Source organism: Lygodium microphyllum, chromosome 6 (genome assembly GCF_053477565.2).
Source record: "Lygodium microphyllum isolate KBCC chromosome 6, Lygodium_microphyllum_v1.1.10, whole genome shotgun sequence".
Taxonomy (NCBI): domain Eukaryota; kingdom Viridiplantae; phylum Streptophyta; class Polypodiopsida; order Schizaeales; family Lygodiaceae; genus Lygodium; species Lygodium microphyllum.
In genome coordinates this window covers 55,021,181-55,049,017 of record NC_141140.1, presented here as the reverse complement: position 1 = coordinate 55,049,017, position 27,837 = coordinate 55,021,181, and the positions used below count along the sequence as shown (strand labels likewise).

At 41.6% G+C, this 27,837-nt stretch overlaps 1 protein-coding gene across 1 annotated transcript in view; it reads right to left on the bottom strand.

The window, feature by feature from the left end:
* Nucleotides 1–1,204: 1,204 nt before the first annotated feature.
* LOC148034580 (uncharacterized) overlaps nucleotides 1,205–27,837 on the bottom strand; it is a 42,450-nt gene continuing 15,817 nt past the window's right edge. Inside the window, exons 3-7 of the mRNA XM_087679529.1 lie at nucleotides 26,188–26,283; nucleotides 26,024–26,076; nucleotides 1,799–1,847; nucleotides 1,599–1,646; nucleotides 1,205–1,515 (exon numbers count right to left, since the gene is read on the bottom strand). Of these exons, the coding sequence (XP_087535655.1) occupies nucleotides 1,420–1,515; nucleotides 1,599–1,646; nucleotides 1,799–1,847; nucleotides 26,024–26,076; nucleotides 26,188–26,283 (342 nt within the window). The 3' untranslated portion in view covers nucleotides 1,205–1,419. The remainder of the gene's footprint in view (nucleotides 1,516–1,598; nucleotides 1,647–1,798; nucleotides 1,848–26,023; nucleotides 26,077–26,187; nucleotides 26,284–27,837) is intronic.

The following is a 27,837-nucleotide window of genomic DNA, read 5'->3' as shown; positions in this document are numbered from 1 at the left end:
CCTTGGGGTGCTGCCCTTCGGCCTAGGCAATCTGGGGGAGAATTGAAGCCTTAACTACAGACATGGGCTTAAATGCTAACCGCAAAATGACGAAGGGGACATTTTTTGAAGACCATGGCACCATTGATGAGGAAACTATGATGCTTTGGCACATCATCAACACAATCACCTTGAAGGCCTTATGGAACAATAGAAACATTGTGACTATGTCAAAAGGAATTAGGCTTAAGCTCCCACTTATGTATGGGAAATAGTTAAGAGAATCTCTAACTTTGGTGAAGAAACTTAAGAAAAGGCAGATTTTTAAAATCTACTATCAGTTGCTAAGAAAAGCCCCACTTTTGGCTTAGCCCCTTTTTAGGAAGCTTGTTACTATGGATATGGGTGGACCTCCTTTTGGTCCCTAAAAGCAGATGCAAATGTATATAACTCTCGATAGCAATATCAATATTATTATTTTGCTTTTTTTTAGAAAATTTACCAATTTATTAATACGAAATTACCAAATTATTAATGACAATTTTTTAAAAAAAAACTCACCAAATTGTTAATATGAAAAAGCACTTAGCATTGGCAAACTAACATCTTGAAAGATAACTAGTTATTTGGGCTAGCCAATCAAGATGTGGCTTAGGCTATCATGACAAATATATGATCTCTCTGCCAAAAATAAGACTTCCAAGCCTATCAAGGCTAACCTTGGGTGATAGTTATAGTTGCTCCCAATTTTCTCTATGGAATGTTATAGTTGCAAGAAAGCATATTGTTCACTTTCAAGTCCTCTTTGTTGCAAGATGTACTCTATTGGAATGCAATTTGGAACTGCAGACCTGTTTATCGAGCAAGTTGATATCTTCCGTGGTAAGGCATGACTTGCAGGTACTTGCTCGGAGGTACCTAATAGACAAAATTTTAGGGTTCCTTCTTCGGTACCTCAAAGCTTGTGACAACTAGTTGCACCTCCGTCAGGCTGTGGTTTGCAACTGAACTCTTTTTGTACAGAGCCTTGGTTATTTCTTGGGTGCTGGACATGCCAAATAAAGTGACTTATTGTTACCATACCAGTATTTAGGCACTGCGGGTTCAAGATGCCATGGTACCTGACCACCTTCTATTGCTCTTTGTTTCATACATCATCATTGCAACCAGACAGCTGCTTTACAAGAATCATATGGGCATACATTTTAAGGCACAACACCCATTCTTGTTCAAATGTTTATAGCTTTCTTCCAAATTTGCACACATACAAGGCTCTGCTGCTCAATAATATACATGGAGAATCTCCACGTATGGGCGCTTGGAGCAAAGAAAGGGCTAGTTGATTGGCTGGGAAAACTTTCAAAAGCATTCCCCTTGAATGAATTATATACACCAATATCATTACAAAATGTCATAGTACGGAAATGAAGATCATCTGTCTTATTTAGCAGAGGCCTTTAAACTATGATCTTTTGCAAAGGCAGCAAATCTGTTAAGATCCTGCTGCAGAATATTTTCCACTAATGGTGACAATGACTGTAAGTATGTCCAAAGATCCAAGGTTAGTCTCTATTTTTTGCAGATGTAAAATGATATAAATTTTGAAAATGTAATCATACCGCAACAAAGGCTGCCAACACATCTGGAACCTCATATGAGATTGTTAGCTGCAAATTTTACTTGGACTTGTAAGGTGATGTTTTAAAGCGCTTCATGATTTCATATGACTTTCTTAGCCATTTTTGGACTTTGGAAATTCTAAGGACTAAACACCACCTTAAACACAAATACTTCCAAATGACAGGAAGAGAATTCATACTTGAACTCCAACTGAAGATGGTCCTCGGGGATAGAACCTAACTGTACCTCTGGAAAAACAGTAATAATATAAAATGATAACATAAAACTAATGGCTTTTTGTAATCATCAAAAACTAACATCATACATACGTTTCAGTGTGTTTAGCTTCTTATTGTTTTATGCAATTCACTGAAATCGGGACAAGATTTAAGTTACAAAACCTCGTAGAACATAAAAGCGCATCAGTCTTGATGTGGACTAAAAAGCACTAAGCCAAATCCAGTGCACAGTACCAGTCCCTTAAACAAACTCGGTTTCCTTGTGACCAATTTTTTTAAAAAGAGATACTAACCATTGTCTCAAAGGAAAATCAGAACAATTTGAGTTGTTAAAAAGCAGAGAAAGACCAATGCATTGCATAATACCGGTCCATGAACCAACTTGCTCTAGATGTACTCAATAAGCAACAAAAGGAAGATGGCATGCGTAAACACCAGAGTTGTCAAGCTCCAACTACCAAGTGGGCTTCTGCTGCACTGCCTTGCACCCCACTCAAATGCACAGCCAAGTTCGACGTTTGTGGGATCTCGTGCTTGGAGCATGGAGTGTAAGGAGTGAAGCTTTGTCACGAAGATTGAGGATTCGAGCTTCTTTGACATTGATGCTTGCTAACCGCACCTTGATAGAGGTATTATTCTCATCATTGGAATCTAGATCCAAGTCATGCAAGTGACCCATTGAGGCTCGATTTGGGGTGACAATAGCCAATGCTATTTGGGAAACCATTAGTAGCTAGGATTGAAGCAACAGAGCTTCGCTTTGGATGCTCAAGACGATATTGTGGTATATAAGTGCTGCTCCTGATATTCTTAGCCTTGCCAGTCATTTTCTGCAAATCTGAGAAAAATCGCAAAACCCTAATTTAGCCTGCACGCAGTCCCATACGTTGTCTTGCACACAACCTTGCATGAATAGCCTCTCTCAACCTTGCGCGTGATATTCTCAACCCTGCCCACCGTTTTCTTAGCCTTGCTCACCATTTTCTTAGCCTTGCCTATCATTTTCTATAGATCAGAGATAAAACACAAAAACCCTAATTTTCTAAACTACGGAGTTTTTGAAAATTTCTGCAGTTTCTCATCCATCTTGCTCATCTTATACCCAATTTCAAAGAAATTTTCAATTTCTCACACTGCGTGCCAAGGAATTTGGGGATTTTCAACCGACTTTTCCAATTTCTAAAATTTATTGAAATTTCTTCAAAGAAATTTGGAACTTTTGCACGATTCGAGTTCCTGTGTGTGAATCTCCACCGAGATTGCCAACATTGTGCAATTTTCTTGACATTGGTACAAGAAATTTGGGGCTTTTTAGTTTTTTTCTGTTGTGGCGTGCATCATGAGGCAAATTCCAATTGCTGGTTACAATTGGCACACATCTTGAGGTGACATTTCTACAAAACTTCGAACTATAAGGTATGAATTTCTTCAACTTCTTTGAAATTTTGTGAAGCAATTTGAGGCTTTTGCCCAATACGCATTCCAAGGCAGATAGATAGCAAGTGGTACAACAACATTAATTTTCTATAACAATCAAATTTGGTAGCAAATTTTAGGAAAATTGAAAAAAATTTGGTGAGGTTCAGCATTGAATTGTTGTAAATTGTTTTCTTTTGGACACGCATTTTGAGACAAGTGCAGCACAACATTGCTGTAATCTACAAGGTGAGTGCTAATTTGTGCAACATTAGGCACATTTGGCAAGATTTATAATAGTTTGATATTTGCATTCTAATCCCATGTGGGGATCTACTCAACAGAGTAGATTCTATACTTCAGCACTGAAGTCTTTGATTGTTGATCTTTGTGCCTCATTGGCAACATGGCACATTAGGGGCATAATGATAAAAGCAATATCTTTGGTGTCCTCACTCAGGAGGACAAGCTTGATGTCACCAACTATCCATTGTAAGGTTTCATAGTGTGCAACCTTCTTGTGGCGAAGAATTTGTGGGACTATGTCTCTAGTGATCTGCAACGACCAAGAGGTCTTGTATCTCAGACACCTTAGCATAATGCTAAAGGACAAGTTCCTGTTGTTGCTGCTACCCCTCGTCCTCCTACCAAGGATCAATGGAGGTGGGACTCCAAGGACACACAAGCACTAACTTTGATTGCCTTGTCAACAAAAAGGGCTATTATTCTGTGCAATTGGTCTTGAAGGACCTCAAAGGCTGCTTGGAATGTATTTGACCCCATGTTTGCAGCATGTAATGAGCCTAGGATATCTTATCTCCGCAAAGAGCTTGCTTATGTGGACATGGATGAGGGTGATAATATGATAGATCACCTTACACACATATAAGATTTGTGTGAGCAATTGCTCAATGTAGATGAGGTATTAGCATACAAAATTGGTCAACATCACACTAAACTCTCCTCCTAAGTCATATCTTGGTTTCCACCTCTTTGATATTGTCTTTTTTTGGGGGTAGAGGGGAGAAGGGAAGTGTGAATAAAATACCCCAACACAGAAACACAAATAACATCGTACAACAAAGCATAGACTGATAAAAGAACACAGTTAGGGTTAGGGTAACTTAGAGACAATGAACACAGAGAATGAATGAAGTGATATGACTACTGAATATACAATGCTCATGCAACAAACACACTATGTAGTAAATGAATATTGTACCTCAAACTCTTATATCTCAAGGATCAGGGCAAGGGTAATGAGCTAGAGAGAGTGTTGTACTCCGAACAAATTCCAAATCGCAACAAGGCAGCCTCTGAGTATCGAAAAATAGTAGACGTAGCCTATGTGTGCCTAGACCTGATGCAGACGACAGTCTAGAGAGAGAAAAACTAAAAACGCAGGCAAGAAGAGAGAAAGACTAAAAACGCAGGTGGGGAGAGAGAAACAGTGAACGCAAGCTATAGAAGAGAGAAAATAGTAAATACAAGCTGTAGGAGAGAGAGAACGCAAGCTATAGGAGAAAAAATAGCAGCGACAAGCTGAGAAGAGAGAAAATCTGCAAGCAACAACTAAGAGGAGATAGGAAATCTACAAGGCATCAATTGGGGCCTACAAACATAGTAATATGTTGACATGGCAAGCTGTATGACAGCTGACAGCTGAATGACGAACAGCAACATTTGTTGGGCTGGAAACAGCAACAAACTAACGATGAAGGGCTGGAAACAAGTGCCAAATGAGTGAAGACTACAATGGACAGCTTGAATTGCAATGTCCTCCACGAACGGGATGTGGATAGCAAGCTGGAAACACCTGAAACCTACAAAAACGAGATTAGGAATGAACAGAGGACAACATACCTATTTATAGAAAGTTTGGGCCCTCCCAAGTGGGTTTGTGCTTATGGGATACAGACACTCTCTAGGAACACATTTCTTTTTAAATAAACAAGGTTTCTTCCTTAATTAAGCATGTTTTGGGGTTGTTTAAGTAAAGCTAATGCATTTTTAGCTGAACACCCCCTCTCAAGCCAAACAACAGTGCCACAAGAAGTAGGCTAGCCAAGCCCTTTTTTTTCCTTTATCTTTTACCCCAAGGCATCCCACCCCAAAGTAGCTAGAGCATCGTACAAAGGGTGTGCATCAGCTGCCCAGTGGCCTACTAAGACTATAGAGGCGATGGTTATCATACCAAAGGAGACCAAGTGATCACCCTAGAGAGGCCAAGGCATTAGACGAAGGGTGCACGGCGGCTGCCCAGTGGCCTACAAGTCCTACAAAGACAGATGGAATCAGTTATGGACTTTTTTCCTTTTTAGGGTTTTGTAGTTTTGATAGATTTAACATTAAGTGAGGGTTTCAAATCATTTTTTGTCCTATTGAGTATCCATGGCCCCAAACAACGAGAGAGTAAGAAAGAATGGTCAGATCCAAGACCTTCACAAAACAAGCATACTATCCCTTCCATTACTAGGTGTCAATGAAGAAGGAAAATGGCTAAGGTGTGGGTAACACAAATATAGCAAAGATGTAAAGCAAGCAAGCAAGACAAGCAAAGCAAGCAAGCAACCTAGAAAAAACTGCCTTGGAGATTGCCATGTGCAATGCCAGGAATATGGTGGATCCACAGTCCACCACTCCAAAAGGTTGAAAAGGGATAAATGCACACATATGCATGTTTACATGAACAGAATGTCAATGTATAGGATAATGCAAAGGCAAATAGATGCAAGATGTCATGCAAAATGCAAAATGCAATGCAACGATATCACTTGGATAGTGCCCTCGTAGGAGAATTATTCACTTTCCCAAGTGTCCTTTTACAATCATGTCATCCTGACAGTGCAGATGAAGTTACAAATGTCCATAAGTATAATACAAAAGAATAAATGAATGAATGAATGTCTAAAAATTGTAAGCATCATCACTGTCACTATCAAGAGAAGTAGCGGTCTCTCTCTCAAATTGAAAGGGAAAGTAAGAGGAAAGTATCCTCTCCCCGTCAATCTAAAAAAGTAGGGGAGGGTGTATCTAAGTCAATCCTGGGTAGAAGGTACTAAAGAATCGGCCGATTGATCGCTTTGGTCAGAATGTCTGCAAAAATGTCGGATAAAGGCACAAACTCTAGGCGGATAGTACCTAGCTCAACATGCTCTCTGAAAATGTGAAAATAGACTCCCATATGCTGCGTCCATCGTGTGATGATCGGATTACCCACAAGGGCAATGGCACTTTGGTTGTCACAGTAGACAACGGTGGGAGAGTCACAAGAAAAGTGAAGCACCACCAGTAAGCTCCTCAGGTAGATGGCCTCAATGGTGCCATCGAAGAGAGCCCTATACTCAACCTCGACCGTGGAAACCGCCACCATCTCTTGCTTACGGCTGGACAAAGAAATGGGAGCCATGCCCAAGGTGAAGAGGTAGCCGCCATGGAAATGCTAAGTATCAAGATCTCCTGCCCAATCAGAATCAATGTACCCCTGTAAACATAAACCAAAACCATAAATGAGACCATAAGAATAAGTACACCGTAAATAATGCAACATATGAAGAATGCAATCCAATGTGACATCCTAGGTTCTCTGAAATACTGACTGAGAATACTGACCGAGTAAGTTAAGTCTGGCCTATTATGAATTTACCAAAGAAATTTCCCTACAACCGACCTAAAGACTCTGAAGTGAAATATGATAGGCCGAGAACCAAAGAATGCCACGTACAGGTGTCTTCTGAGAAAGAGTTGCATTCCAACACCAATTGAGGATGTACACAACAGTGTTAGCAATCTCAACCCAAAGGCGCTTAGGGAGCTCTACTGCGAACTATATAAAGTGTGTCATTTCCATGATTGTCCAGTTCCTACGCTCTACGACTCCATTCTGAGAGGGCGAGTTGATAGAGGTGAGTTGGCGAGAGATACCATGCTGTTGTAGAAACTCGGAAAACTCATGGGAGATGAACTCGCTACTTCTATCACTCCTCATGCAACCAACACAACAATTTGTCTAGTTATAAACCACCCAAGTAGAGAAATATGTAAAAGCATTGGACTTATACTTGAGGAAGTACACCCACATGTATCTCGAATGATCATCCACTATCAAAAACAAGTACAGCGCGCCGTTCGAGGTGGCAATGGATGTGGACCCACAAAGATCAATGTGAATCAATCTAATAGATGCCTCAACTCTATGAGTAGACTACTGAGGAAATGGGGGGTACGGTATTAGTTCCCGAGTTGACATCTTTACAGACATCTTAAGCTAGCTTTAGGTGAGGAAGGCCCTCAACCATCTCACGGCGAGTCAACTCATAAAGAGAATCCTAGCCAAGATGCCCTAGGTGGAAATGCCAAAGATGCTCATTATTCGTAGACTCCCAAGATGTGGCTAATGCCTAGAAGCTATGGAACACGAAGCCCTCGGCTATCAGCTCAATAAGAAAATGAGTCATGTGGTACCATGAGACTGTGCCTCATCACAAGCAATCACTAAAACAGTCTGAGAGTCAAGAATCTTGATTGTGGTCGCTGTAAAGAAAACTGCTTGCTCCAACCGGCAAAGGTACTGAACAAATAATAAGTTCACCCTGAGCTAAGAGACATTGTATACATTATCTAACACAACCACATCCGAAACCTTGTTAGTGGGAAAACTGATGCAACCTTGAGCCTGGATCTTGACTGAGGAGTTGTTTCATACGTAGACTAGCCTAGCTACAAGAGCTCAAGGATATGGAAGTTGTCCTCTATAGCAGTCATGTGATGTGTAGCTCCACTGTCCACAATCCAAATAGATGTTGATGTGCTCGGCTGTGACGAGTGAGCCTCTACTGTAACCTCGTTGGGAAGCAACTCACAGATGCGGAGGAGACTCGTATCGGATGTCTCTACGGAGTCAATGTGGGCCTTTGCAGACCAACCAGACAAGCTCTGTGAAGTTAAGAATGTAGTCAACTGAGATGGCTGACCGGTGATAGTGTGAGTCTCACCTTTTCACTGCCCCTTGCCATCACCCTACCTCCCCTGATGGAGGTTGCCCAACTGAGGGGTGGGGATTTGTGACTTAGGTTTCGGTGTTGTGCCTCTTGTCTTTGATCGACACTCGTCGTCAAAATGGCTAACCTTCTGACAATGTTAACAATACCTATTCTTCTTAGGTACATTCTGTCACTCAGGTTTGAGTTGAGTCTAGAAGTTTCCTTATGATTCCCCTCCTTACTTTTTATTTTGATTCTGATTTTGATTTGAAGTTTAATTTTGTTTACCCTTCCCTTACTACGCCTTTTGAGAATGAGCAACAAGAGCCTTCTCTGAGGGTTTATTCATATGAAACTGATCGAATAGCCATGCATAACACAATAGTTGATACTCGAATTCATAGAATGTGGATAAATTGGGCAAAGAAATCACTCACTGCACAAAATTAAAATATTTACGTGATAGCTTGTTAAGAAATAATATGGCTTGATCATTAGAGAACTTAGGAGTCCCTGTAGTGGAGAATTCGGTAAGGAGACGCCGATACTAAGGCAACTTGACTTTCAAGTCATCCCGGTCAGAGATTTTGAAGTTCTAAAGCTCATGGTCAAGAGTTATTCGACGGGTCCTATCCTAAGCCGAATAGCAATCAGTCAAGTGTACCCATCACTCTGATACTAAGTTAAAATGCTGAAGCTGAGAATGAAACTCATGCAATAAGCCTTGTATCAGCTCAACAATAGCAAAGGCATTCCTAGCCTTCCATGAGCGGATGACCTCGTATGAAACAAGTGCGGGATCGGGTTGGGGTTCCAACCTCTACACAAGATCCCATAGGTTCTATGAGTCAAGGACATGTCTCATCAAGTTCGACCAAGTTGTAAAGTTTGACCCATTAAAACAAGTTTTGCCATTGTCTGCATGCTTGACGGAAAACGAGGTAGAACCATGAGGTGTTGTAACGTGCCCACCTATCAACTATCCAGACACATTTTTAGCGGTCCATCGAGAGACGAATCTAAGCGACGCTACCCGACCTCCCATGGAATGTTACGGTGTTTGTCGCCTAGGGTTTCTCGAGTTCGCCTCACAACAAAACGTTCTCGACCAAACTCACTGGGATCGACCTGAAATTTGGGATTCTAATGATCAAGGTCTCTGGACAACATTCTAACGTCGAGTCCTACACATCCTACTTTACGCAAAGATACCCAAGCCGAAGCAGATCCATGCCGCACTTGGTTCAAAGAGAATGGGAAATGAGAGGGATGTGTCGCTCAACCTCTCTACCCGTAGGGCATAGTCCCATTCCGATCCCCTAAAACAACATGAATCCGAGTTCTAACCTAACAATTATCAAGGGTCGAACGTCGATAAAACCTTGTGAGAAGTCTCCCAGTTCTCCGGGACCACCCTGCCGTAATCCACACTCGTCGAGGGTTGCGCCCACCCGCTTTTCTCAATAGGCGTTCTTTAATTATTTAATTAGGTCCTATCACATTTATGTGTGACATTTAAAATCAGCTTCCTTAATTAAGCCTTTTAGGAAACAGGATTCGTTCGTGTAACTTAAAGCACTAACATGAAAACACAACAAGCAGCCCTTTTGACAAACAAGTTCCTTAACTTATCTTCAAGTTAATCTTTGCCTCCTGCCCATACATGAGAAATTATACGTCCCTTTTGTCCTACAGAAGTAACTGGTCCAAATCACATGGCACCACAATTTCCATCCTTTATCTAGAATAGGATCTTCCAACGCCATAGACGTTGGGGCCACAAAGGTCCTCAATTCCATTCCGAACTTGGAAAGGGATGTCCAGAGCTCCACCTGACCCACAAGCTACCTAGGAGTGAAAACATTATTTCCCGTCGTTGGCCTTTCCACTACTCAACTTTCGGCCCATGAATCGAGCAATGCCCTTTACAGTTAATCTACGGTGCGATCATGGAGGTGATTCACTCATGTAAAGAACCTTTCCTTAATTAAATCATTTAAGAATCAAGCACAATCAAGGCAATCAACCCTAATATCATCTTCCAAGAAAACATTCCTTTATTCCCATGGCAATTTGTCATCACAGACCCCTGCCATGAATTTACCATCAATCACAAGCAATTGGAATAATCATTCATACAACAATCCAACAATCAGTTGAATGTAAAAGCATTTTGGATGTTGTTTGATCAACCAACAAAACCAATTGTATTTTCCCAAACAATGCAAGAATAGATGCGATAACATTTCCATCCCATATTCGCTCTCTCCCTTGAGATCTCAGAGCGATTCTATGTGAAATTTACTTAACGCTCCCTTCCTTCAACTAAGGTGTATGATGAGGTCTTATACAATTATACAAGATGTAAGTTCTATTGATCACTTACATTGATCGATAATCTAGCATTCTTCCCAACAAGTGTAAAGGTATTGGTCTTTACTTTGACTTAGGGTTTCCTAGTCCTTGAGCTCTCAACTTGCCTTTAAGGCCTGGGGTTGTTGATTCTATCAACCTAACCCCGAATTGGCTTGATGAAAATGATAGTTATCAAACGGATCTTCAGACATCTTAGTTTTAATCCTTATGATTATTTTCTTGTACTAACTCTTAGTCAAAGTCATGAAGCAAACATGAAATTATTCTCATATATCAAGCATGTTATAGGCATATTGTATAAATACTTGACAAGGTAAGTGTGAGATGATCTCAAGTAACTAGACTCCAATAAGCCTTGCATTGAGCTAGAATCTAGTTTTTTCTTAACATTGTACCCAAAAAACGTATTCACTCTACACTCTGCTCTCTCGCACTCTCCCTGTCTCTCTCACTGCGCATAATGACTGTCTGTCTCGATCTCCGTGCCTAACCGATTCCTTCATGATTTCATCACTCATCTATTATAGGGGCTGTTGGACCTGCGTCTTTGTAGCCTGGCTTCTCCTCCATCACCTAGCGTCACTCATTTGTCACAAAGGCTGCTGGGACTTGCGTTTTTGCAGCCTGGCTCATCCTCCATCATCTAGCGTCATCATTATCCACCTAGCATCAGCATCTGGGCTGCTCTCCTTGTGTTTGATAGCTCCAACACTCTGGGATTTGTGTTTTGCTACCCAAGTCACTCCCCCATCAAAGGACTACAGTTTGCTTCCTTGACAACTAGCGATCATCTTCCACATCTTCGATGGCATCAAAGGACTACGGTCTGCTCCCTCGATAGCTGTCTTCCACCTTCCAGTGATTAGTTCAATAGCCCATTGCCCAAAGGATTGTGTTTCCCTCCCTTCACTGTGCAGATCTCCCACAGGTGCTGCCACCTGATTCAGACAGGACAATGCAATTATCTTCTAAGATTTAGCTCCGTTGTATCAGCTTTTCTTCTCATGGCATCATTCAGTGCATCATCATTGTGTTCTTCTCTGGTCTCTCTCCTCTCTTAGTGTTTGCCGTACATCCTCTATGTTACTCTCCGCAAACCCTACTGCCTCTCTACATTGTCGCTTATTGTGACATGGTATCGGAGCATACCTCTTATTTTTAACATGGTATCACAACATACATGTTATTTTTGACATGTTATCACAGCATAGGAGCTCAGAGAGCTAAAGACCCTATTCATCAGAGAAGGCAAAGACAAGTTGCGGGTTCAGCATCATCTACTGATTTCCCCCTTCATTTCCCCTATATGACCAAGAGATAGAGATACCTTTCTCTTTCTCTCCCACCCACCCTCCCTTTTATAGGTTAACACTCTAGCGCTACCACTACTCCATAGGCAGATCGCAAACCACTGGGTGCTCCTCTACTAGCATCACCAAAACCCCCACTGATGCTTGCCGCCATGGACCTTTGCTCACTACCCCGCCGGAGTATATGCATCTACCACCACGCACTTGTTGCACCGCCTCTCCCTTCTAGGCCACAAAGTTCACTATGCACCAACTTTCAGATTTCTATGCTCAAGGCAATAAGCGGCATCCGATCCGCACTAAGCCCTTTCAAGCCATAGGAGGATCAAGTGGTACCATGACCTCCTTGCAACAACCGCAATGTGCTATGGTGGTTGCTTCTACTTCTTCTAGTGTTTCAAGAATGCCATCTCGACAACCCGAGGTTCTGCAATCTGCTCCATCAAGAGACATTGATTGTTGGATCCGTCCCCTTGATAATCCGCTCTTTTGCAAGATAGTGGTTGTTCAACCCCTTTTGTTAATTCGTCTCTACCATCCGCTCCACTAAGAGACTGTGACTATTGCCCACCCTTGGCTTAGCCTAAGCCTCCCTTTTCTCCATCCTTGACTACTCAAGTTTAAGAGGCTACCTCTAGGAGTTGTTCGATATCTTCGTACCCCATATATCTTCTTTGGCACGGCCATCAGCACTTCCTTCGTCATCAGATAATTTCAAGTCTATGATTCATGAGTTTTTAGATTTCCTCTCTCTCGTAGAGGGGGCTTCACAGGGGGATGTACTCTTTGCTCTCAAAAGGGGCTTCAGCACTTCCTTTGTCATCAGATAATTTCGAGTCTATGATTCATGAGTTTTTAGATTTCCTCTCTCTCGTAGAGGGGGCTTCACAAGGGGATGTACTCTTTGCTCTCAGAAGGGGCTTCTACTTGTTTAGCTTCAAGAGGGCCGCACCTCCACCCTCAAGGGGGACACCTTCTCATTATTAAGTTCGTCACCTACCCTTTACTTTTTGGGGATGGCTATCTTTGAGCAGTCATTTATCCTATTGATACCTAGGATCTTAGGAGACCGCCTAGATCGAAGCCTTGGAGGTTTAGCCGCAACTTGGTGACGAGGCCTTCAAATTCCTTCCAGCATGGAGTTACAGAGCTAGTGGCTTCTCTCCTGAGGTGAAGTCAAGTTCTACAGTTCATCTCATCTACTGTTCCTTACTAGAGATTACCTTTCAAGTGGAAATCTTGGATCTTCGAGATCCTCTTCTTCTTCATCATATCTCTCTTCACTCCTCTTCCTTCATCCCTTTTTGGGCCTAAGAGAGTGTGTTGAGAAACCCACTTCTTCAGTTCATTGTCCACATTTTTTCCACTTTTTCAATGGGCACCCAAACAGTGATACACCACCCTAGACAACTTATGCTTATAAATAGATAGTCACTTCATTCATTCTAGATCAGTCTCCTCAATCATTCTTCACCACCTTCTTCAGTCACCACCACCACTTCCCTTCTCTCCCCAATCCAGCACTATCCTCCTACCCCTTCAAGAGAACATTGCAGTTCGTAGCTCGTGGCTGCCTTCACCATTTCTCTTTTGGTTCAAGCACCTTGTTCCATCATCAGGCCTTGCATTTGGAGCATCTTCCACCTAGCGTCACCATCATCTTCTTGCCATCAGCACCCTCTCCTTCAAGCTCCATCTTCGCCTGTGTTTTTCAGTCTCAAGGACTTCTCCTTGCCTAACATCATCATCTCCAACTTGGCGTTAGCATCCTAGCCTCTGGCAACAATCTCTATCACCAAGAGTCAATGATTTCATCACTCATCTATTGCAAGGGCTGTTGGGACTTGCGTTTTTGTAGCCTCGCTTCTCCTCCATCACCTAGTGTCACTCATCTATCACAAAGGCTGTGTTTTTGCAGCCCGGTTCATCCTCTGTCATCTGGCGTCATCATTATCCACTTGGCATCAGCATTTGGGCTACTCTCCTTGCGTTTGACAGCTCCAATACTATGGGATTTGTGTTTTGCTGCCCAAGCCAGTCCCTTATCAAAGGACTACAGTTCGCTTCCTTGACAGCTAGTGATCATCTTCCACATCTCCGACGGCTTCAAAAGACTATGGTTCGCTCCCTCATCACATGTCTTCCACCTTCTAGTGGTTACTTCAATAGCCCATTGCCCAAAGGACTATGTTTCCCTCCCTTCACTGTGCAGATTTCCCACATGCTACCTCCTAATTCAAACAAGACAATGCAATCATCTTCTGAGCTTCGGCTCCGTTGTTTCAACGTTTCTTCTCATAGCATGATTGAGTGCATCATCACCGTTTTCTTCTTGTGTTTCTAAGCCTCTCTTCTCTCTCAATATTTGTTATACGCACTCTGCATTACTCCCCGCAAACCCTACCGCTCTGCACTCTCACTTATTTTGACATGGTATCAGAGTATACCTCTTATTTTTGACATGGTATCATAGCATACCTATTATTTTTGACATGGTATCAGAGCACAGGAGCTCAGAGAGCTAAAGACCTTGTTCATCAAAAAAGGCAAAGACAGGTTGCGGATTCAACATCATCTACTAATTTTTCCCTTCATTTCCCCTACATCACCAAGAGACACAAATACCTTTCTTTTTCTCTCCCACCCACCCTTCCTTTTACAGGTTGAAATTCCGGTGCTATGACTTCTCCACAAGTAGAGGGACAAATCATTGGATGCTCCTCTACTAGCATCACTGGAACCCCCACCAATACTTGCCGCCATGGTCCTTTGCTTGCTACCCCACTAGAGTATATGCATCTACCACCAGGCACTTGTTGTAGCACCTCTCCCTCCTAGGCCATAGAGTTTGTTCTACATCGGCTTTCAGATTTTTATGCTCAAGGCAATAAGATGCATCAGATGTGCACTAAGCCCTTTCAAGCCACAGGAGGATCGAGTGGTAACCAGCCTTCTCACGACCATCGCAATGCGCTACGGCGGTTGCTTCTACTTTTTCTAGGGTTTTAGGAATTCCACCTCGACAATCCATGGTTTTGCAACCCGCTCCATCAAGAAAGAGTGAGTGTTGGATACCATCCCCTCCGCAATCCGCTCCTTCACGATACAGTAGTTGTTTGACCCTTTCTATTATTTCGGCTCCATGGTCCACTCCACTAAGAGATAGTGATTGTTGCCCATGTTAGAGATATCATTCCCTGGACAGCAGTATTGCAGCAGGCAGTACGGACAGTGCAGCGCAGTGCCACGTCAGCAGTCACAGCCACGTCAGCAGTCGCGGACCAGTCAGCAGCCGTTGCCACGTGGCACAGCAGTAGTCGGGACAGTTTTATGCAGTCGGCTGCATTAAATGCAACCGACCTGATTTGGCTATTTTTTTGTGGTATTTCCTGTGCTATATATAGCAGTCCTGTAAAGCACTTGGACACTTACATCTGACAAAGACAACCTACTAGTAACTTACAGCACGCGGGCTGACGGAGATCGAGGTCCTCAAGGCGGAGACATACGCAGATATTCTTTCTGCACCCTGTATATTTCTACATTCCTGTACAACATTCTACACTGCAGATTTTCTATGTTTCACTGTCTCCTCTCTCTCTTCTCTTTGTGTTCACTCTCTCTTAATCTTGGTCCCACGCTTCCACATCGCTGCACTCTGACAACCCACCCTTGGCTCAAACTGATCCTCCCTTTTCTCCACCCTCGACTACTCAAGTTCGAGAGGCTACCTCTGGGAGTGCGTTGATATCTTCGATACCCCAAATACCTTCTTCGGCACGACCCATGGCACTTCCTTCATCATCAGATGATTCATAGTCCGTGATCCATGAGTTTTTAGATTCTCTCTCGTAGGGGGGGCTTCAAAGGGGGATGTACTCTCTTTGCCCTCAAAGGGGGCTTCTACTTGTTTGGCTTCAAAGGAGACCCTTGTGCCTCCACCCTTGTGAGGCACCTCCTCATCATGAAGTTTGTCACCTATCCTTAACTCTTTTGGAATGGTTGTATTCAAGCAATCATTTCTCCTATTGATACCTAGGATCTTCAGAGACTTCAAATTCCTTCCAACGTGGAGTTACAGAGCTAGTGGTCTCTCTTGAGGTGCAGTCAAGTACTACAGTTCATCCCATCTACTATTCCTTACTATAGATTTCCTTTCACATGGAAATTTTGGATCTTTGGGATCCTCTTCTTCTTCATCATATCTCTCTTCGTTCCTCTTTCTTCATCCCTTTTTGGGCCTGAGATAGGGTGTTGAGAAACCCACTTCTTTAGTTTATACACTTTTAGGGTTTTGCACTAGTAGCCCCAAAAAGGGTTGATGTCCACATTTTGGCCACTTTTTCACTCGGCGCCCACACAAGGGTGCACCACCCTAGACAACTTATGCTTATAAATACATAGTCACTTCATTCATTCTAGATCACTCTCTTTAGTCATTCTTCACCTCCTTCGGTCACCACCGCCACTTTCCTTCTCTCCCCAACCCCTTCCACTGCCCTCACACCACTTCAAGAGGACATTGTGGTTTGTGGCTCGTGGCTGCCTTCACCCTTACTCTTCTACTTTAGGCGCCCTATTTCATCATCAGGCCTTGCGTTTAAAGCATCTTCTACTTGGCATCAACACCCTTCTCCTTCAAGCTCCACCTTCACCTGTGTTTTTCAATCTGGAAACCTCCTTGCCTAGCATCATCATCTCCATCTTGGTGTCAGCACCCTAGCCTCTCACGACGATCTCCATCACCAAGAGTCATTGATTTCATCACTCGTCTATTACAGGAGCTGCTAGGACCTACGTTTTTGCAGCCTGGCTTCTCCTCCATCACCTAGCATTACTCGTCTGTCACAGAGGTTACTGGGACCTGCGCTTTTGCAGCCCAACTCATCCTCCATCATTTGGCATGATCATTATTCACATGGCATCAGCATCTGGGCTGCTCTCCTTGCGTGTGACAGCTCCGACACTTTGGGATTTGCATTTTGCTATCCAAGTCACTCCCCGGCATCACATGACTGTAGTTTGCTCCCTCGACAGCTGGTGATCATCTTCCACATCTTTAACGGCATCAAAGGACTACGGTCTGCTCCCTTGACAACTGTTGTTCACCTTCTAGTGGTTACTTCAATAGCCCACTTCCCAAAGGACTGTGTTCCGCTCCCTACACTGTGCAAATTTCCCATAGGTGCTACCACTTGATTCAGACAGGACAGTGCACTTATGTTCTAAGCTTCGACACCACTGTATTAGCTTTTCTTCTCATAGTATGATTCAATGCATCATCATCGTGTTTTTCTTGTGTTTCTGAGTTTCTCCTCTCTCTCATTGTTTGCCGTACACACAGTATTACTCCCTCCAAACCCTAAAGTCTCTCTACATTGTCGCTTATTTTGACATGGTATCAAAGCATACTATAATTTTTGACATGGTATTACAATCAAATTAACCTAAATTTCTCTAGTTTCTTAGTCTTCATCCCTTAGGGTTTCAAAAGAACCAACCTCTTCAATAGATAGCATGAAACTTATAGACCATGTTAATTTCTACTCTATTTGACATAATTCCTTCTTGTATTAGAAAACTTTAATAGGACATGTTGTTGCCTTCCTAGATTAGCATAAACCTTTTGTACTGAATTCAGCACCTAAAATTTGTGGAATTATCAGGGAATTCAAATGTCAGTCCATCCATTCTAAATTTGGAGCAGCATTTGGCTATTTGGAGTCCACTTGGAGTAAAAGTCCTTGGTAAAATTCAAGAGGCAATCGGCCCATTTTGTGTGTTGATTGCATCTATAGTAAGGGGCTTTTGGATCATCCAAGGAGATTGTGGAATCTCACCTTGTGTCCAATCCATTAGTCAATAAAGTTAAAGAGATACCAAAAGAGGCACCAGTTTTAAGGCCAACAAGATGTCTATTGTCCAAGATTTTTTAAGGTAAATTATGCATTTTCAATTTAATTGTTGTAATTAAGTGCTTGATCAAGAATTACCGCCCTATCCGAGAAGGAAGGTTGGTTTCATGGTTGCATTGCTGGGATACCACTCAATCGCTTGATATGGTGGACCCAAGGCACCTAATTCCAAGCCAAAGCTTTGTGGTAGTGCTAATTTTTGTGCTTAGTTGAGAAATTACAGCAAGATGTCTTTCATGCAATGAGATGGAATCAAGCAATGATGACACCTCTCAATATGGATATACACATGGGGAAGAAGAAAATGCAATGCTTGAACTTGGACAAGGCACAAACCATGGATAGCAAGCTGAAAATATTGCTATTGGGCAAGATGCAGGGCCTTTAAGACATAATGAGGCTGATAACCAGTAAAGTGAAGAGGAATTTGATGACCAATTCAAGAACCCGATAAGGACAACAACAAATCTCTTTGTTGAATTAGCAAAGGATCCTCAATTCACCTAATTTTTGAATGCTCGGAACAAAGACACCACCAAGGGCAAGAAAAAGAAGTCATCTTCTACACCTTCGAGACAGCAAGGTGCTCCGAAGATAATACCAAAGCCTTTACTTAAAGCTCCTAAAGAGATCGATGAAGCAAAACAGTTGGTACCTACAAGGCAAGGAATGCAAATGCAAGGCCAACGTGGAAGTGCCAGTCCAATGGATTTTGGACAGCTAGGCATGCATACTATGATTGGGCAGCCAGGATACTTTGGTGGTAACACAATTTTTCATGCTATGATTGGACAAGGACTATATACGGGAATGTATGGCACAAATCCCTATGGTATGCAGCAGTCAATGCATAGTGTGCAAGGCCCAATGTATTCAAGGATAGCGAAAAAAGTGCAAAACCCTATGTATGGCAGCATTGGCTTGATGCATGGGGCACAAAGTAGCATGTTTGGTAATGCATCTGCACCCCCGAATGTTTATGGGGCTCAAGAAAATATGACAACTTGACACCCAAACAGGTAACAAAATACTATGATGAGAGTAAAAGGGCAATGAAGTTTGAGTCCTTTAGTGATGTACAAGATAGGCTGAAAGTTTTGACTTTCATTCAACAATTCGATGCAGCCTAGCATTAATTAATTAATTAATGCCAATCTAAGAGCCAATAGAGGTTAGGAATCACTCTAAGTTGCAAATGGCCTAGCCAATTTAACTATGGATTACACATTTCATTTTGGGCATGGTCAAAATTACTGAAATTAATTTTTTTAATTATTATATTCTGAAAATTAGTTTAATGACTAGATAATACTGAAATTTAGGTTTAGAAGGCTGCCACTTCGCAAAAATACTTATGCAAACTGAGAAAACGTTTTTGGAGCTTGGTCTCAACCATTCAAATTAGTTTTCAACTAGAGAAGGAAAGAGAGAAGGCTATCGGTCCATTTTCTAAGTAGAAAACTCAGAAAACAGCAAGTGACACTCATCTAGAGCCATCAACATTTGGAGGGTCTCTCTGCGAGAAATCTCTGAATTTTTTCTCTCTCTCGCATTCTCTCACCTCCTTCAATCAATTCTCACAAGATCTCAGCTTATCTCAGCCATTTGGAACAGATCTTAGTCAGATTTAGTGGACAACAGAGGCAATTCTGCTATAAATCCTAAATTTCTGCAAAAATTTGGATTTAGCAACCACCCTAGGACCTGTGCCATTAGTAGACGGCATTATACACTGAGTTCAGCACTTGAAATTTGTGGAATACACTCAATTCAAATGCTAGCCCATCCATTGTGAATTTGGGGCAGCATTTGGCCATTTGGGATCCAATTAGAGCAAGTTCTGGGTGAAATTCAAGGGGCAATTGGCCCATTTTGTGTGCTGATTGCATGTACAGCAAGGAGCTTTTGGATTTGCCAAGGATATTGTAAAATCTTAGCTTATATATAATCCATTAGTCAATAAAGCTAAAGAAATACCGAAAGGGGCACAAGTTTTAGGGCCAACAGGATGTCTACTGTCCAAGAATTTTGAGGTAAATTGTGCATTTTTTGTTTATGTTATTTACTAATTGCTATAATTAAGTGCTTGATCAAGAATTGCCACCCTATTCTAGAAGGAAGGCTGGTTTCACATGCATTTCATGGCTAAATAAGAAACAGCCTATAGTGGCTACCTCTTCTTGTGAGGTTGAGTTCAAAGCAACCTTTACCATAACAATGGAATATGTATAGTTGCATAGATTGTTGGCTAATCCAGGGTTGTCACGTCCAATGGCGTCCAATTAGTACACTCCAATGCTAGTATGATACTAATCAGACTAATAAATATTGGATCTACGTCCAATGTTACGTCCGATGAAAAAGAAAAATACATATAATTTTAAGTCTATACTATATGTTTTGACTTAAAACATTAACTTGGAGATTCAAGTTAAAAGTTAAGTGCAAAAGAGAGTCCAAACAAAACTCAAGAGTCAAGACCCAAGAGTATAGTATAAATAATGAAACCAAGAACTTTATTATGAGCCAAATATGCAATCTTATAGAAAAAGTATACAAAAATGGATTGAGATAAAAGCCATCATCCATAGCTCAATCTGAATCAAGATACATGATTACTCTAAGTGCTCATATCACTCTCAGCATCAAAGGTAGAAGCATCCTCGTTGCCGCTTAAGAAGCCATCACCCTCCTCAACAAAATCACCTCACTAATGACATTGCCCTCGTCATCATAATCAGGCTCTCTAAGCTCTATGTGAGAGGCAGTGATAGATATATCCTCCTAGGCAGAACTAGAAGTACTTCTTGAGCCACTCCCATGCCTCCTGTAGCATCTAAGGGCCCCACGAGTATCACAGGCAGCCGATATGGATACTGAAGTAAAAGCTCCATCACTACCAGTGCGAGGGTGACTAACAACACGGGCATGGCATGCACAAGTGCAAGAGACCCATCACCCGACGGTCCATCTCCTCGAGCTCCAAATAAAGCTCCCTAAATATTTGCTCCTCTTCCAAGTCTCTCTCATGAGTCACACTTTTAAGTGTACTAGTGAAGAGCTCGAGTGAATCCACATTCACCTATACATTTAAAGGATGAAAAACTTAGATTAAATAAATGAAACTTCACTAAATATACTTCATAATTTTTTAATAAAGTTATGAAGTAAAAAGTATAAAAATTGGATATACGATACCTATCTTACCATAGATATCTCATGCATATTGCATAGCATACGTAAATTGGAGCGGCAATAAATTAGTTACTCCAATTGCCACATGCTAAGATTATTGCAAATTTTGGTGTGCACGAGAAAATAGGCGCACCAATTCCTCTCACATGCACCCAACGAACAATCCTAAACCATATAAAGAGAAAATAAGTTTAAACTTCAAACTTGCAAGTTGTAACTTGAATCAAATGAAAAAATAAAAGAGATTTTCAAACTTGTGCAAGAATGCGTAAGGCCACTCTTTGAAGGTGGGGCAATTTGGATAGCCAAATGACTCCCACCAAAAAAGAAGCTTCACCAACGATTCCCCCTTCCAACAAATGGTCGATGCAAAAGCATTGCCCCTTTGATCACTATAATTGACGAGCTCTTGGAGAAAGACACCATGGTGCTCTTCCACCAAAGCCTTTGGAAAAAAGGCAATAGCGATCGGTGAGGACATTGGCATCCATGACGACAAAGGGTTTTTTAAAAGCAGAATGCAAGAGTGCCGCAAACCCATGTATAGATCGCTTCATCCACTCCCAACTTTTCTTTGTAAAAAAGAGAATATCATCTCTTTTAGGGGTGATATCCCAAATATCACTACAGTAAGTGTAAGATAATAGAGATTTGAAGGAAAATTTAGAGATGAATTTTGAAAAGAAAGAGAGTGAGACAATGTGAATTATAAATTCTAAAACTAAAAATAAGCATGAATCATTTTTTAAAAAAAAATTAAAAAATACCATGAATAAGAGGCCTCCCTATCCAAGATGGTTGATGATTGTATCTCCTCCATCGCATCCGCCATAAGATAATAGAGAAGGCCAATAGTCGCCCCCCATCATGTTCGTCATGCGAAGCACCTTATAGATGGGAGTGACAGTAATGATAATACCTCTTACATCCATGATTTGCCTATCTTGAATTCTAGCCATGGCATCTCTTTGAGTGCCCATGGTCAAATGGTAGAGGTAAGCATGTAGTTCCCTAAAACTAGCAAGGCTTCATTTGAATGTGAATCTTGCTTAGATAGGGTTTAAGCCTAGGTCAATTTTCATGGAGAATGCATCATCTAGCCAATTCATGGGAGCTTGATTTGAGCTGGAGGAGAGCCAAAGTAATAGGTGAAAATTGTGGTGCAATTTACAGACAGTCATCCTTCTCAAGCAACTACTATCCAGATTGCTGTGAGATCATGAGCATAGCTGCATTAAACTCTTCATACATAGAGATCAAAGAAGGCTAGTGAATTGAAATTCCTTCCTGGAACTAATATTTTTGTAATGTATTCAATCATCTCCCCAATTTAACCCTAAGCAGTCAGTAGTACATCAGTTGGAAGCAATAGGGACTCTGCACTGCACTGCAGGCATCCCAAGAATAATAGGGTCCAAGCATCCTTAGATGGTGTGGCAATTTTTCTGCAACTTCAAAAGCAGGCTCATCTGTCATAACACAACAAAAAAAGAATTTGTATCCTTTCTATCATTTTGCATATTTAGTTGTCTATCACCAATAAAAGCTTCTCTCTCAACTTATTACATCTTGCAATATTCCCGGTGACCCACATGGTACCATGCTAGCATTTGTGAAACCTACAGCAACATTTCTAAGACCAGCCCTGGTTATTTGTCCAACTTGCATACCTAAAATGTCATGCAATTTGCCATGCATTTCACTCAAGAAACCTGATTGCTATTAGGTTAGGATTTAGGACGCGCGCGCACTCACAATAAACAAGTGAACAACAAGAGAGGGAGTATTGGAATGTTACACCCACTATGTGAGAATGATGTGAAAGTATAATCCCTAAGGTACTAAGTACCACACCTACTAATGGGTATTCACACAGAGGAAAAACCCTTCTCCAACTAGAAGGTAAAAAGTGCCCATGGATAAGGGAGCATTCACACCGGAACTTAGGAGGAACACAATAAGTGTAACAAGCCCCCCTCGAGTGAATGATGTGGAAATATACAAGGAATAGACAGATCAATCCCCAAATGGTATCAAGCCTAGAGCCTTGCAAAAGGCTTCAAACTCTCTAGAGGGAGCTTTTGTAAACACATCAACCAAGTTGTCTTGTGTAGTGACATAAACGAAGTCAATCTCCCCCACATCGAGCCTCTCTCGGACATAATGATAATGTACCTCAACGTGCTTGGTGTGATCATGAAAACTTGGATTCCTTGCAACTACCATGGCACTCTGACTGTTAGTATAGATAGGAGTGAGTGATTGTTGTCCCACACTAAGATTGACCAAGAGGCATCTGAGCCATACAGATTCCAATGTAGCTATTAATGCTTCCTTGTATTCAGCTTCATAACTAGATGTGGCCACTATAGACTGCTTCTTGCTATACATGAATTAAATGTGTAAAATGTGTATAGCTCAAACGCCTTTTGGTCATCAATCAAATGTGTAAAATGTGTATAGCTCAAACACCTTTTGGTCATCAATCAAATGTGTAAAATGTGTATAGCGCCTTTTGGTCATCTTAATGTGGGACGATAGTCACCCGCTCCTATCTATATTGATAGTCAAAGTACCATAACAATTGTGAGGAATCCATTTTTTCATGCTCCCACTGAGCACATTGAGGTGCATTATCATTATGTCAGAGAGAGGCTTCATATAGGGAAGATTGACTCCATTTATGTCCCTGTACAGGACAACTTGACAGATGTGTTTACAAAAGCTCTCTCTAGAGAGAAGTTTGAAGCTTTTCACAAGGCTATAGGCTTGATACCATTTGGGGATTGATCTACCTATTCCCTTTATACACTCACATCATTCACTCAAGGAGGGTTTGTTACACTTATCGTGTTCCTCCTAAGTTTTGGTATAAACACTCCCTTAGCAACGAGCACTTTTTACCTTCTAGCTAGAGAAGGGTTTTTTTTCCATGTGAACACACATCAATGGACGTGGTACTTAGGACCTTAAGAATTGTACTTTCATATCATTCTCACATAGTGGATGTGACCTTCCAACACTCCTCTCTTATTGTTCACTTGTTTCTTATGAGAGAGTGTGAGTGTGCACACGCTGTTGAATCCTAACCTAACACTTTCTTCTCTTGGTGGTAACAAGGTGTTGTTTACAATTTTAATTCAAACATTATGTATGTTATACTTTGTATCTCATTTGCATCATTAGGATGACCATGATTGTAAACAGGTACTTGGACAAGTGAACAATTCCCCTACAAGGGCACTATCTAAGTGGCACGTTGCATAACACTTTGCATGAGCATGATCACACTTGCATTGCCTATTGCATAACTCCAATGCATTGGCATTTTGTTCTTGTAAACATGAATTTGTGGGCATTTATCCCTTTTCAATCCTTTGCAGTGGTCGACTCTGGATCCGCCATATTCATGGCATATGGCAGTCTTCCTCACTTGCTCAGCTTGCCTTCCATACTTTTTTTTGCCTCTCCACATCCCTACCATAAATGCTTTCCACACTTACCCTCTTTCCTTCGTCATTGATACCCAATAGTGGTTGGGATAGGTGGGTATTGTTACTCAATCGACTGAAAACTATTTGAAAACACTCATTTAATGATAAATCTTTTGAAAAACAAAACAACCACCCTCCCAAAAAAAGCCCATTGTATTTCCATCCGCCTTTGCAAGACTTAGTAGGCCACTGGGAAGCCAACAAGCACCCTTTGTCCAATGCTCTGTCCTCTTTGGGATGAACACTTGGGCTCCCTTGGTAAGATAGCCATCTCCTCTATAGTCTCGGTAGGTCAATGAGCAACCAATGTGCACCCTTTGCCCAATGCCCTAGTTACTTTGGGATGGGATGCCTTGGGGAAAAGAAAAGAAAAAAAGAGCTTGGGCTTGTTTGCAATCCCTTTCTGGTTCCGTTAGAGTATGACACACTCTCCAGCTCATTACCTTTGTCTCTGTCCTCAAACATATCAAGGTACAATATTCATTCATTGCATTGTTTATTTGTTGCATGAGCATTGTATTATATTGATTCATTCATTTCTAATCTTCACTATGTTCATTGTCTTTGAGTTACCCTAACCCTAACCATGTTTGTTCAATTTGTGCTTTGTCGTACGATTGTATTTGTGTTTCTATGTTAGGGTATTTCTGTACAGTCCTTTCCCTCAAAATTTTCATACTTCAATACTTATGTGCTTCTAAGCAATGCAAGCACCTTGATACATACTCAATGTTATCATACTCCAGTCTACACCCCCCTTGATTTGTAGACATGGACTGCATGTTTAGTGGAACTCCATGACTTGGGACCACAAGGCAATGCACTGCTGAGACCAGATTTACTGATCATGTGAATCATGTTTAATAATTCTATGACAAATGATGGAGGTTGTCATGGAGTTTCATTCTTGTTGGGTATTAAAGTCATTGCTTCATTGGGCATTAAAGTCATTGCTTCACGACGCTGGAACCAGTCTCAAGAAGGTTGGACTGGAATATAAAGATGAAAGCCACATGCAGCTCACAGTTTGTGGCCAAAGATCAAAATTTGATTTGACATTAATGGAGCTGTCTACATTGCTACCCAAGGGGGCGTAGGATTACTTTGTGTGAAGGAGCTTACAAAAGAGGTCACTTTCTAGCAGGTTAAGCTTGGAGGTTGGACCTAAACACAGCCTAGTGTCACATAGGCTTCTGCTCAGACATGACACAGTACAACATGTCTCCACTTAGGGCCATCTACATGACTTAATATAGCTAATGTGCAGTTGTATCCAATATTCATGCTCTCTTTTTGATCAAGTGAGTGTGTTTGCGAAGTATAGTTTGAATCATGACTTTTCCTCTTTTAGTAAGGGCAGTAGGAAATCATCTTTCAGCTCAAAAAATCATTGGAACGACGAAAACTGCAGAGACACTGGAATAAATCATTGGACCAACTAAAACTGCAGAGATGGAAAAAAATAGGCAGTCTATCAGAATATAGAATCACACAAACCTATTAGGAAGGCCATCAACAGAACGCCAATGAATTTTCTGGTGATATATTGGCTGCAAAAGCAGAAGAGTTTCAATATCAATCCACTATGAAGACACTTCGAGACTCAGAAGTCCAGCTATAGCAGGTGTGCATGAAAATGATACATGTTTGTAGAGTCGTGCCTGCAAATTTTTTGCTGTCCATTTGAACTCAAAGTCTTGGCCAAAGGCATTATACTTCAACATCCATTCTGATAACTCTGGCTTATCCTTCCGAACCTGTTGTAAAAGAACAAGATTCATCTGACATTCCAACTCGTGCATTATATCATTGTTCACAAATCCAGGAGGATCAACTAGACATGAAAGAGATCAGGCACAAGAATGTCATATCCAAAGAACAATATCTATCTCATGCACTGGACGCCTTTAAAACAGACCAGCTTGAAGCTCTGAGTTCATCCTGCAACAGTGTTAGAATTGGACAATTTGCAAGTTCAGGAGCCCCCAAGGAGTAAGTTACGCCTGGCATCTTTATTGCTTATTTGAGTGTAAGCTGGCCTATTTTTCTATGACATCCCACCTTTTGCCTATAAATAAGGGAGAGTGGACATCTTCATGGTCATATACTTGCAAATTCCTGGTGTGGAGCAGAGAGGAGTATGGAGTATGTAAGCTGGTGCTCTGCCATTGTACTTCTTGATTTTCATAGAGGATTCCTACTTATATGTACTTGATAGTTTGCATTTACAATTCAAGTGAGTTATTTCTTTAATGTCACTGTGTATTGCACTCTAACAGGGTATCAATGACTGCACTGGAGAAGCAACAAAAGGAACACACAGAGAAGAAAACACTAACCGAAGTGAATAGGAAAGAATGCTAATACAACAGCCCTTGTATGTGTGCCTTGGAATGTCAGTGAGGGTGCCAAATTCTGAAAGAAAGGACATGGAGGAATCTGATTAAGGAGAGAGGAGAAAGAAACGATGGTGTCTGGAGAAGAGACTGAGACAGCAGGAAGAGAGGACTGAACGGATCGCAATAATGTGGGGTGGGAAGGATGAGGCAATATATCTAGCCAACAGCCATATAATCTAGCCGACCTGCTTGAGCCTTGTGGAGACATGAATACGCTGCTGACTGCCAGTCAAAAAAGGCAATAAAGGCAATTGCTGTCTGACTGGTCTAATAGCAGCCATCCCAGTTAAAAGCGTCTGCAGCCCGCAAAAAGGTCCTGCCTGCCCATAATAGCAGCTGGAAATGTCCGCCCAGCAGTGAAAAGCCAACAAATAAGAAGAAGAAAGTGGTGCATCTGATGAAGGCTACTGTCACCTGACAAAGATTGACAAACAGAGAACCTGTCAGAGCTCAAATTCTCGCCAAACTCTGGCTGAGGCTCACAAACAGGAGATGAACATGAAGACCACAGCAAACACATGCTCAACAACAATTAGATGTTCAAGTCAGAGGAGTTTCGCATGGGCTTTTGCACTAGTTAACTTGTGTGTGCCACTGCCATCACCAATGCATCTTAGTCTAAGCTTTGGCTGGCATAGTTGTGTTTAACTTGGCGTGGCTGCTGCTGCACATGATTGCCTGCTTTACGTGGCTTTCATGCATTGACTTTGGTAAAGGCAAAGTTGTGTGGCACCAATAACCTAGGTAGCTACCTATACACCATCTTCAATTTTTAAGTAACTATCCGCTGATGCTTGCATTGCCATGGTGGCCTTTCATGTTTATGTTTCATCTGTTGTTGACTTGGAATGAGCAAGCATCACATAACTATGCCATCCACATGGCATGGTAGACTAGCTCACGTGCCAATTG